The sequence below is a fragment of the Jatropha curcas genome, chromosome 4 (assembly GCF_041381405.1).
Source record: "Jatropha curcas cultivar XTBG-Jc1 chromosome 4, XTBG_Jcur_1.0, whole genome shotgun sequence".
In the NCBI taxonomy this organism is placed as follows: domain Eukaryota; kingdom Viridiplantae; phylum Streptophyta; class Magnoliopsida; order Malpighiales; family Euphorbiaceae; genus Jatropha; species Jatropha curcas.
This window is the reverse complement of record NC_143154.1, coordinates 4,284,976-4,297,879: the sequence shown is the minus strand read 5'-3', so window position 1 is coordinate 4,297,879 and position 12,904 is coordinate 4,284,976. Positions and strand designations below refer to the sequence as shown.

General features: G+C 32.6%; 1 protein-coding gene and 1 non-coding gene across 2 annotated transcripts; one reads left to right on the top strand and one right to left on the bottom strand.

The window, feature by feature from the left end:
• The first annotated feature begins 6,523 nt into the window (after nucleotides 1-6,523).
• Nucleotides 6,524-11,896, top strand: LOC149496724 (uncharacterized). Its single transcript, XM_089720683.1, has 4 exons — nucleotides 6,524-8,889; nucleotides 8,929-9,186; nucleotide 9,738; nucleotides 11,501-11,896. The coding sequence occupies exons 1-4, from the start codon at nucleotides 6,524-6,526 to the stop codon at nucleotides 11,882-11,884; spliced, it is 3,009 nt and encodes a 1,002-aa protein (XP_089576809.1). The 3' UTR covers nucleotides 11,885-11,896.
• LOC119370931 (small nucleolar RNA R71) lies at nucleotides 7,082-7,188 on the bottom strand. The gene has a single exon (XR_005178487.2). It is a non-coding gene; the product is annotated as a small nucleolar RNA R71 (small nucleolar RNA).
• Nucleotides 11,897-12,904: the final 1,008 nt, after the last annotated feature.

Here is a 12,904-nt window from a genome sequence, read left to right as displayed (position 1 = left end):
GAATTTCTCGTATTTAATATGTCATAAAATAAAGATTTTAATTGAATGCTATAAAATTATGTTTGGAATAAATTTTTAAATGAAAATTCATTTGTCTTTAATTCTTATAATGCCATTGACATAATAATTAATAAAAATAAATAGCAAACGCCAATTTATTATATACAATAAAATAACTTGTTGTTTTTTATTAGTTAATTAATTATATAAGTATTAACACTCATCATAATAATTATTTTAATTGTTAAAAGCCTTATTGATTTAAGTAATTAATTTGGAAACTACAAAATATTTAAACAGGTTATTACTATTTTCAATTGCATTTGAAAACAACCGTTGATAGTCAACTTTTATAGTGTCATAGTACTTTCTCCGTTTCAAAAAGATAGTCCATAGTTCATTTTCATCTTTTACATTATAGCTGATCCTTAAATTGTCTACTATATTTTTATTAAATTTTACTTTATTTTCAATAACCCTTATTAATTTTTAATTATTATTCCAATATAATAATTACTCATGTGTTATTTAAGATGCAATAATAGGAAAATTATATGAATAAAATTGTCTTTTAACCGTATTTCTTAATCTGTATGAAAATAAAAAGTAGACTATCTTTTTAGGACGGAGGGAATAATATTATTATAAGATTTTTTTAAAAAATAACATTATTAATAGTTTGCAATTTAAAAAAAAGGAAAAAAAGTAAATTATTATTACCAGATTTCCAAAAAAAATTGGAAAAAAAATAACGGTATTAGGAATTTCCAAAAAGAAAAATATAAAGTTAGTTATTACCAGATTTTGAAAAAAATTAGTAGGGATTTTCAAAAAAAAAAAAAAAAAAAAATGTAAAAGGAAAAAGTAAAAATATAAAGTTAGTTATTACTAGATTTCAAAAAAAAAAAAATGTTAGTAGGAATTTAAAAAAAAAACAAAAAGGAAAAAAAATAAAAAATATAAAGTTAGTTATTATCAGATCTAAAAAAAAAAAAAACGTGAGTAGGAATTTAAAAAAAATAAATAAAAAGGGAAAAAAAAGAATAAAAACAATTGAGTTTACAGTTTAGGGTAATTTTGTCAATGAAGAGAATTCATTTAGAAATTTCATTAATTTTAGTAGAATTTAACTAATGTACACCAAATTCCATAGAATTTCACTCGTAAAATTCAAATCTGTAATTTCTTTTTTATTTCAAACAGAAAATTCTAGATTACCAAATGAATTTTATAAAATTTTGTAAAATTTATTTGTTCCTTAAGGACTATCATAGTCCAAGATGCTCACTTGGTCACGTCTCAACAACAACCCACAAACATGTTTATTATCGCCGGAGAAAGTAAAATGGTCGATCGAGGTGTGGTCAAGAAACAAAAATCCACAAGGCCATCTATATAAAAGATGAATAGATTGCAGAGGCTAGTCCAACAGCATGTTGTTCTGCTATCCCAATATCAAAGAAGCAGACAAGGGCTTCTCTTACAAAGCAAAAAGCAGTTCACAAAAGCCATTTGGCAAGGCGCAAAGCAAATCGCGGAGGCAAGAAAGAAGGCAAACAAAAGTTCCCCATATAATAGATATAGGACATGGGAAACCAAAAGACCAGACCCCAAAAAAGCCCAATTTTTTTAGCAAGAAGGAAAAGAGAGACCTTCCTGTCTCTGAAAGCAGGTTCTTGAATCAAATCTATTTACTATTGTGGAATTGATTTAGCCTTGGGCTAACAAAATAATTTCCTGATTTATTATTATCTTTTTTAGAAAGGTCAATCAAGAGGAGAGATACTAGATAGCTATCAGATAAAGAAATTCTCATTTAATATTCAATTCACACTCTCACCGTGCTATAAATCTATACACGGAAGTAGGGGTGTCCATTTCACGGTTTTTGGAACCGGAACCGCCGATTCAGAATTGGTGGACACCGAAATCGGAATCGGTTCGGACCGAAACAGGAATCGGGGGTTTGTGGTCCGGTTTCGATTCTAACTTTTGAGGAACCATGAATTAGCGGTTCCAAAAACCGGCCGGAACCAGCTAGAACCGGCGGGTTTTCCAACCGGTTAGAACTCGCGGTTACACCCGGTTCCAATAACATTTTTTATCTTTTTAAATATTTTTGTGAAATTTCAAATTAACCCTCCTCATAACTACATAGCGGCTTATTTGTAGAAAATTAATTTTTTGGATTTAAATATTCCTTTTTATTTTAAAAAAAATTAAGTTGAAACCTTTTTCTAAAAAAAATAAATTAATTTCAAGCCCTTTTTCTAAAAAAAGAAAAAATAAATTCAAGCCTTTTTTTAAAACAAATAAATTAAGTTAAGCCTTTTTTTAATTTTTTCTTTAAGTTTTTTCTAAAAATTATTTCATAAATATTTAAATTTCAAATTTTCAACAAAAAAATGTCCCTAATTTTTTATTTTATGATTATGTGATTTGCTGGAAAATAAATCGGAGAACTAGCTGGAATTATCGATTTGGAACCGTTAAGGAACTGGAACCGTTCGATTTCAAACTGTAACCGGAACCGTCAATTTTCGATTTTTCAGACTTTTTGAAAGCGAAACCATCAATTCCAAAACTGAAACCAACGATTTTGAGACCGTAGGGATTAGTCATCCCTACGCTAAAGCGTACCCTCGAGCCTTGTGCAGGTTGGCCACCTGCGAGTGCGATAAAAAGGAGAGAGGTTACATCTTTCTCCTCCGAGCAGTCCTTTTGCATTGACTTAATGTGGGAAAGTGGAAAAATTAAATGGAGGGATAGACAGTGTAACAGAAGCAAAGTTTAGACATATATTAATAATTTTTCGAAATATAAGGATATACGAGTTAATTTTGATATTTTATTGAGATAAAATCTTAATTTTCACTTTAATAATGTTTTAATCATATACTTTTCTATATGGGAAAGTACGAGTTATATTCATAATTTTGGTGACTCAGCTTTTATAGCATTGTAAGTTTGTCGCTTGTAACATTTGTGTCGATCAAAATTCTACTTTTCCGGCTCGTTTTTCTACGTTCTTCAATAGTTATGGTGAAACAACAAATGTCGCGAATAATTATTATCAAGTGGAATTTTTTAACACTTTATTATCAAATGAACTGTCTCTGCACAAGCTTAAACTGAAAGTAAACTGTCTAATAATACTATTTAGGTACATGGGTGCTTCAAACGGCGTATACAATGGGACCAAAGTGATTTTCATATTTTTGCCGTTCAATGAACTATCAAACAATGGTTTAATAGTAAATACGAGAGACTAAATAATACTATTGTATTAAATATATAAAGTACTAAAATATCAAATATTAGAAGGTATTTAACTTATAAAATAGTATATTTGGACAAAATATCTAAATAATATAATAATAAAACTGAACTTTAATAACTAATAAATGCATTTACTAAAAAAAAAACAGAGTTTATAATTATGATTAAATTTAAGAAACTAATATAGTTATTTACCAATTTTACCTTTATCCTATTATAAAGCTCAAACTAAAATTAGGCTTCTTACTTTATGAAACAATATAAATATATCTACCCGTTTTATACATTTATGAAATTCACTTAAAAAAAATTTATTAAATTAAACTAGTATTAGAATCCGCGCTATGTGCGAAGCAATATTAAAGGATGTAGGGATGGAAACAGGGTAGTACCCCTGAATTTTGAACTACCCCTAACCGTATCCATTTAAATTTTACTACCCGTATCCGTCTCAAACTCGTTTAAATATTTATTTAAGTATCTGTATTCAAATCCGTTTAAAATTTTACTACCCGCATCCATCCCAAACCTGTTTAAAGTGTCCATTAAACGGGTAGAGTATCCTCACATTTTAGACTATCCAAATCCAAACTTATTTAAAATGCATTTTTTACTCATAAATGGGTAGGATACCCGCGAGTATCTACGTCCAAAACCGTTTATTATAGAGGGTAATGGGTAGCTAATACCTAGAGCTTAATACTTGTATTCTATCCATATTCATTGCGGGCAGTAATTTCACTATCTGTATCTATCTAAAACGCATTAATAACTATATGTATCTTCATTATAAAGATCAGAGCTATGGGTACCCTAAAATACTTGTCTCACTTTCACCTCTAGATGAAATAATCTTTTACAGCATCATTCAAAAATAACAAAATTTTATAATAAAATGATGGTAAAATGCATAACAAAATTGTATATTTATTTTTAATATCAATATCCATCTCAAGGAATGAAAAGACAAATTCACATATAATTACTACCTCTGTTCCATAAAACTTGTCACATTTAAGAAAATAGTTTGTTCCAAAACACTTTTCATATTTGTCTATGACAAAAAATTATTACTTCAATTTAATGATTTTCTTGGAAAATTAATATTAAATTAAGAGTAATATAGTCAATTTACTCAATAATTTATGGTAACTTGGGCACATTTAATGATTTTCTTAAGGAACGTAAAATTCCAAATGTGACAAGTATTATGGAACAGAAATAGTAATATATATCTCACTCTCCTTTTATATATTACATAGATTTTAATTTAATTTAATGACATGAATCCATTTTTTTAAACTGAGGCCCGTAGTAAGTCTAACTTGCATGAATCCATTTCTTTAAATTGATTCCAGGAACAATAAGCCCATATTACAGTATTATTAAATCGTACAGTCAATTTATATTTCTGGTCAGTGCTTCACTATTTCATACTTCATTATTCGGGCCTTGATAAGTGCATTATCAAGTGCTTTTATTGTCTATAGTCGTATGCATTTTTGGGTTATTCATGTGCTTAATTCACTTTGTTAGACAATTTTTACCAATTAGACATTATTTTAGTTGCATTTGGAGTAATATGATTAAATTGGTAAAATTCCAGCATTTTTTTTATCTTGACCCTTGTTCGGTTTTTCAAGGATATCTGGAGTTGTAGACCTTCAAATTGGATTCCGTTGGATGTGCTGGAAAGATGAAATAAAGTTCTACAATTGTCAAAGAGGAATCAGAAGCTAATTCAGTCTCAATATTGATCAAATTCAGCTCTGAATTTTGAAGCTATGTGCTGTATAACTGAGCACAACCTGTTCTGTTGTGAACTTCATATCTGGAGTTCCAAGTGTCCAAACTAACTCAGCCCAGGCCCATTGAATTCTTAGAAGACAGCCCTACAGTTGTTGAGAAGACAATTAAATGAAATGAAGTCGTTTTGGTCTTCAAAAACGTCATAGAAATTAACGTTTTGAGCAGAAATATCTGCTTCAACCTGATCTGGTTTTTAGGTCGTATCTTCTGCTGTGAGTGTCCGTTTTGGGCGAGCCTTAGTTCGTTAGAAAGATGAGAAGGAGATCTGCAAGTTTGTTGAAGAAGTCAGAATCAGATTCAAAGAGGAAGATGCTGAAAAACAGGGGAGAAATCAAAACAGCAAATATTTTCTGTTTACTGCTTTTGAATTTCCCAATTGATTAGGGATTCTTTTTCCTTTTGGAGGTGTTATATAAGGAGTGATTCTACAGCAGCTAGGAGGCACGTTTTTCTTCTCTTAGTTCATCTATTAATCTAGGTTTTTGTTCTTTATTCTTTGTTTTGGTGATTGGAAGCCATGATTATGAGTGGCTAATTTCTTTACATCAATTCAAGGGATTTATCATCCTTGCACTTTTGTGAGACTTGGGTTTTAAATGAGTAGTTTCTTCTTGAATATCTGTTGTTTCTTGTTCTTATTGAGTTGATTCTATTGAATTCTTTGCTAAAAAGGCCTATTAGTGAATTGTTTGGTAGGATTAAGTGCTATTTTAGATTTCATAATCCGTAATTGTCATGAAAGTTTGAATGTTAGTAGCAATTAGATATTACTGATTATATTTTAGGTTTTCAGTAATAATCTATAGAGACAATAGGGTTGAATTAAATGGTTTATGCTTTATAAATTGTTGTTCAAGTTTAATTACTTCCTGATTCTTAATGCTTTTATTAAATTGAAAGGGATTGCTTAATACCCGATCGTTTAATAATTAGAGTTAATGAGGGTGCTGGCTTAAGTTAACGAAATAGGGGAGTTTTGGGAATTTATCATGCTTTTTGGTAAATTTCAGTTAAGTATTCAAAGAGTAATTAAATCATAAGTTGTCTGTGATCAATTGTGCATTGGATTAAAAATCACCTTGAATTGGTTTTTCATCAATTTGCATTACCACTTTAGTTTAATTAATTAATTTTCTTTTTGAACTGTTCAGTTGAATTTTTCACAAACAAACCCCCCCTTCTTTTTAACACAAAAATTAAGATTTCAGTCTCTGAGGATCGACTTGAATTCACCACTTCTACAGTTAAATTCAGTAATTTAAATTTGGTGGAACCGACAAACATCAAATTTTTGGCGCCGTTGCCGGGGACTGAAAGATTATTATATTTTGTGTTTTCATTTTGTTAAAATAGTTTCTTACCTTTGTGTATTGTTGTGGTTTCAGGTTTGTGGTAAAATTTGTAGAATTGAAGGAGAATTGAAGTCATTTGGTTTATGACAAGAAGTTCTCAATCTGGTGCAATTATTTTTGATCCTGAAGTAGAAAAAACAGCTAAACGTTTGAGAAAATTAGCTAAAAAAGCTAAACAAGCTAATTTGAGTCAAGCCTCATCTGAACGGACGATTACTGATAGTTCAATCAATTCTCCGAGGGAATCAATTTCAGATTCAGAATCTGAAATTGATACCATGGCTGCCAGAACCTTGAAAGAATTGGCAACACCTGACCTAAATCAGCAACCTTTGTGCATTCAATTTCCTACTTTAGATGTTGCTTTTGAATTAAAATCTGGTCTAATCCATTTGTTGCCTAAATTTCATGGACTTTCAGGTGAGGATCCGCATAAGCATTTAAAAGAGTTTCACGTGGTGTGTTCTAGTATGAAACCTCAGGGAGTTTCAGAGGAGCAAATTAAGCTTAGAGCTTTTCCTTTCTCATTGGAAGACAAAGCTAAGGATTGGTTGTATTACCTTCCTTCTGGATCTATCAACTCATGGAATGAGATGAAGCGAATGTTTCTAGAGAAGTATTTTCTTGCTTCAAGGGCTGCCAACATAAGAAAAGAAATTTGTGGCATTCGACAATACAATGAAGAGAGTTTATATGAATATTGGGAGCGGTTTAAGAAACTTTGTGCAAGCTGTCCCCATCATCAAATTACTGAGCAGCTGTTGATCCAATATTTTTATGAGGGACTTATGCCGATGGATCGAAATATGATAGATGCTGCTAGTGGAGGTGCTTTAGTTGACAAGACACCGGAAGATGCAAAAAGATTAATTGCTAACATGGCAGCAAATTCCCAGCAATTTGGAATGAGAATGGATCACACATCTAAGAAGGTTAATGAGGTAAGTACGTCTAATCTCGAGAAACAAATTTCAGATTTAACTTCTTTGGTTAGACAAATTGCTGTAGGAAATATGCAAGCTGTTAAAACATGTGGAATTTGCATGATTCCTGGTCATGCTACTGATATGTGTCCTACACTTCAAGAGGATGAACTAGTGCAGCAAGCCAATGCAGTAGGAAATTTTGGGCAGCAACAACGCAGGTATGATCCCTATTCTAATTCTTACAATCCGGGATGGCGAGACCACCCGAATTTGAGTTATGGAAATCAGCCAATGCAAAATCGCTACCAGCAACAAAGACCACAAGTGAATCAACCATCTTCTTCCTCTCAAAATCAAGGTATGTCACTTGATGATATTGTTAAAGCTTTGGCTACTAATACACAACAGTTTCAGCAGGAAACTAGGACTAGTATTCATAATATAGAGAAGCAGATTGGTCAGTTAGCTTCATTTGTGAGCAAACTTGAAGCTCAAAATTCTGGTAAGCTTCCATCGCAATCTGTGATTAATCCTAAAGAAAATGCTAGTGCTATACTTTTGCGAAGTGGGAGAGAAGTTAATAATCAGGTTGTAAAAGAGTCAACAAAGAAGCACAAGCAAGGTTCAAAGGATTCTGATATTCCTGAAGTTGAGGTAAATTCTAAACTTAATGATGCTAATAATTTTGTTGTTCCTCCTCCATTTCCTAGTAGGTTGGCCAAGACAAGGAAGGAAGAACAAGAGAAAGAGATTTTGGAGATGTTCAGGAAGGTAGAGGTTAATATACCGTTACTTGATGCAATCAAGCAAATTCCCAGGTATGCTAAATTCCTTAAGGAATTATGTACTACAAAGCGAAAGTTTAGAAATAATGAAAAAGTTACCGTTGGGGAAAATGTGTCGGCATTCATTCAAAGAAAATTACCTCCAAAGTGTAAGGATCCAGGTTCGTTTTCTATCCCATGTAGAATAGGTGATTCTAAAATTGAGAAAGCAATGGCAGATTTAGGAGCATCTATTAATGTCATGTCGCATTCTGTTTTTCAAACTTTGAATTTAAATGCTTTGAAGGAAACTAGTGTTATTATTCAATTGGCTGATCGTTCTAATGCGTACCCGATGGGTGTAGTTGAGGATGTTTTGGTGCAGGTTGGGCAATTAATTTTTCCAGCAGATTTTTATATTTTGGATATGGGGGAAAGTGTTTCCACATCAAATTCTGCATTGATTTTATTTGGTAGACCTTTCTTAAAAACTGCCAAGACTAAAATTGATGTGGATGCTGGCACTTTAACCATGGAATTTGATGAGGAAGTAGTTAAATTTAATATTTTTGATGCTATGAAACATCCTGTTGATGAGCATTCTGTGTTTTCTCTTGATGTAATTGATTCATGTGTGCAGAATGTTGTTGAGTTGAGCAAGGAGGATGAGTTAGAAGTAGTGATTAGTCAAGGAATTTATGAAGAAAGTACAAACCAGCCCCTAAGTGCAGAAATTCAAGATGCAGTAATGGAATTGCAGTCATTACCATTAGTTCCAAAAAGGTACAAGGTTTCTAGGATTGATTTACCTAATCATACAAAATTTTTGCCTTCTATTATAGATGCACCAGTTCTTGAACTCAAACCATTACCGGAGCATTTGAAGTATATTTACTTGGGAGATAATGATACACTTCCAGTTATCATTTCAAGTAAGTTAACTAAGATTGAAGAAGAAAGGTTGACAAGAGTTCTAAGAATACATAAGGAAGCAATTGGATGGACATTGGCTGACATCAAAGGTATAAGCCCATCGGTGTGTATGCATAGGATTTTGTTAGAAGATGATGCTAAGCCAAGTAGAGAAGCTCAAAGGAGGCTGAACCCACTGATGATGGAAGTTGTGAAGAAGGAGATTTTGAAGCTATTAGATGCTGGGGTGATTTACCCAATTTCAGACAGTAAATGGGTAAGTCCAGTTCAAGTTGTGCCAAAGAAATCAGGAGTTACGGTTGTAGCAAATCAAGATAATGAGCTGGTTCCAACACGGATTCAGAATGGATGGCGTATGTGCATAGACTACCGCAAGTTAAACTTTTCAACTAGAAAGGACCACTTCCCATTACCATTCATTGATCAGATGCTTGAGCGGTTAGCAGGTAAGTTTTATTTCTGCTTTCTTGATGGTTTTTCGGGGTATAATCAAGTTGTGATAGCACCAGAGGATCAAGAGAAGACTACCTTCACTTGTCCTTTTGGAACTTTTGCATTTAGAAGAATGCCCTTTGGACTTTGTAATGCACCGGCAACATTTCAGAGATGTATGGTCAGCATATTCTCAGATTTTATTGATAATTGCATTGAAGTTTTCATGGATGATTTTACAGTGTATGGTGATTCATTTGATGCATGTTTACATAATTTAAATTCTGTTCTTGAACGATGCATTGAGAAAAATCTAGTTTTGAATTATGAGAAGTGCCACTTTATGGTAGACCAAGGAATTGTTTTAGGGCATGTTGTTTCTAATAGAGGTATTGAGGTAGACAAGTCAAAGGTTGATTTAATTGTGAATTTACCATACCCCACAACTGTGAGGGAATTGCGTTCTTTCCTTGGTCATGCAGGTTTCTATCGAAGGTTTATCAAGAATTTTTCCAAGATAGCAGTACCTTTATCTAGACTATTGCAGCAGGATGTTAAATTTGAGTTTTGTGAAGAATGTAAGGAGGCTTTTAACAAGTTAAAGTCAGCACCGACGACACCTCCTATTATTCAAGCTCCTAATTGGTCTATACCATTTGAAATTATGTGCGATGCAAGTAATTATGCGGTGGGGGCTGTTTTAGGGCAGCGTGAGGAAAAGCTTTTTCATGTGATTTATTATGCATCCAGGACATTGAACTCTGCACAACGCAATTACTCCACAACTGAAAAAGAGTTCTTAGCTATTGTTTTTGCTTTAGATAAATTCCGGTCATACTTGCTTAATTCTAAAGTGATTGTTTTTTTTGATCATGCAGCTTTAAAGTTTCTCTTAGCAAAGAAGGAAGCAAAGCCAAGATTAATTAGATGGATTCTTCTTTTACAAGAATTTGATCTACAAATCAAGGATAAGAAAGGTGCTGAGAATTTGGTAGCTGATCATTTGAGCAGGTTGGTGACACAAGAGGATCCAATTCCTTTACAAGAATTATTTCCTGATGAGCAATTATTTAAATTACAAGGTATGATCCCTTGGTATGCTGATTTGGTGAATTATTTGGTTACTAAGACTATGCCTTCTGATTTAAGTAGAGCTAAAAAAGAAAAATTGAAGAGTGAATCTAAGTATTATGTATGGGATGAACCATATTTGTGGAAATTTTGTTCTGATCAAATTATTAGGAGATGTATCCCTGATAATGAGATTGAATCAATTCTTGTTTTTTGTCATTCATTTGCATGTGGTGGTCATTTTGGACCTAAGAGAACAGGTAGAAAGATAGTGGATTGTGGTTTTTATTGGCCTACCATTTTTCGTGATGCATATATTTTCTGTAAAAATTGTGAACAGTGTCAAAGAATAGGAAGTATATCTCGAAGGAATGAGATGAGTCAGACCCCAATACTTGTATGTGAAATTTTTGATGTGTGGGGAATCGATTTTATGGGTCCATTTCCTTCTTCTTTTGGTTTTATTTATATATTACTTGCTGTTGATTATGTTTCCAAATGGGTGGAAGCTAAAGCCACCAGAACTGATGATTCTAAAGTTGTTGTAGATTTTGTCAAGTCAAATATTTTCAGCAGGTTTGGAATTCCTAGAGCTTTGATCAGTGACAGAGGCACTCATTTTTGCAATAGAGCTGTGGAGGCATTATTAAAGAAATATGGTGTTTTTCATAGAGTTTCTACAGCTTATCATCCTCAAACAAGTGGGCAAGCTGAGGTATCAAACAGAGAGGTGAAGTCTATCCTAGAGAAGATGGTGAAGCCAAATAGAAGGGATTGGAGCCTTAGAATTGATGATGCTTTGTGGGCTTACAGGACAGCCTATAAGACACCCATAGGTATGTCCCCTTACAGGTTGGTTTTTGGTAAGATGTGTCACCTTCCTGTTGAGATAGAACATAAGGCTTTTTGGGCTGTTAGAAATTGTAATTTTGAGTTAGATGCTGCTGGTGTGGAAAGAAAGTTACAATTGCAGGAGTTAGAGGAGATTCGTCTTGATGCTTATGAAAATTCTAAGATTTATAAGGAAAAGACAAAAGCATTTCATGATAAACTAATTTTAAAAAAGGATTTTGTGGTTGGGCAAAAAGTTTTATTGTATAATTCTAGATTAAAGTTAATGCCCGGTAAGTTGCGTTCTCGTTGGATTGGTCCGTTTATTGTTACTAATATGTTTTCTTATGGTGCTGTTGAGATTCAAAGTTTAGGAACTAAGAAGGTGTTCAAAGTCAATGGCCATAGACTCAAGCCATTTTATGAAGGCTTCCAAGAGCATTCACTGGAAGAAATCAAATTGAGTGATCCAATTTATTTAGATTGAAGAAGATGTTGTGACCATGTCGAGCTAACGACGATAAAAAAAGGCGCTTTTTGGGAGGCAACCCAGATTTTTGCTTTATTTTATTTATTTATTTATTTGCAAATAAATAATGTCATCTTCCTCCTTTTGCTATATATTTATTATCTGGGTTCTTTTAGTTACTCCACCCAGGTATGTTTTCTGATATTCATTTCGGATTGTTTTGGTTCTGTTGCAAATTATACAGGTTTGAGGAAATTCTGAATTTGGGATAAATGTTTTGTGAATGATTAAATGGTTTATTTGTGATCAAGTTTTTGTTGAGTTAGTAGATTCAGTCTTATAGGTTTGTGCAGATTCCTCAGAATTTAAAGTTCCTAAGAGACTAGTTGATTTGTTAGTTCTCTGCTATTTCCTTGAGTTAATTATTGACTCGGAATCAGTTAAGCTTGTGTTGATAATTTGTGCCTAAATTTTGAATGATGTTAGTATTTGAACATTGTAAATGAACTGATTTTCAGGTGCAGGGCTGGACAGGTAACAAGTGTTGCATATGGTTGATGTTGTTAATAATTTTGGTCGAAAAAGTGACCAGCCATTCACTTGTTTGCTTGTTTGTCTGGCTTGTGTTTTGCATTTTATTCTGTAGCAGGTACCCTTTACCAGACAACAGCTTGGCTTTTTGTTGCAATTTATTTGATGAGTAAATTTTAGCGAAACAGGGCAGTTTTCTATTACTCTTGAGACCTTCCTCTTGTGATTTAATTGTGATTTGTCCACATTGAGGACAATGTGTAAAGTAAGTGTGGGGAAGGGTTTTATTATTTTATGATTTTTTCATGGTATAATAATGCTGTTGAATTTATGATGGCATATTGCTGAAATTTTGAGCTTTCTTTTGTTAAATAGCTATTGCCATACAACTTATTTTGCTCATTTGTTTCTGCTACCATTTGATTATGATTGGTTGAGTTAGATGTCAGGCACTTATCCTATGAATTTTGAGTAAAATTTTTGTTTGATTAATGATTTGAGCTGATT

What these genes read in the sequence shown, in the direction of transcription:
- LOC149496724 (XM_089720683.1), top strand. Translation starts at nt 6,524, where the DNA reads ATGACAAGAAGTTCTCAATCTGGTGCAATTATTTTTGATCCTGAAGTA. An exon ending in GATGCAGTAATGGAATTGCA is followed by an intron (nt 8,890 to 8,928) that starts GTCATTACCATT and finishes CAAGGTTTCTAG; the next exon opens with GATTGATTTACCTAATCATA.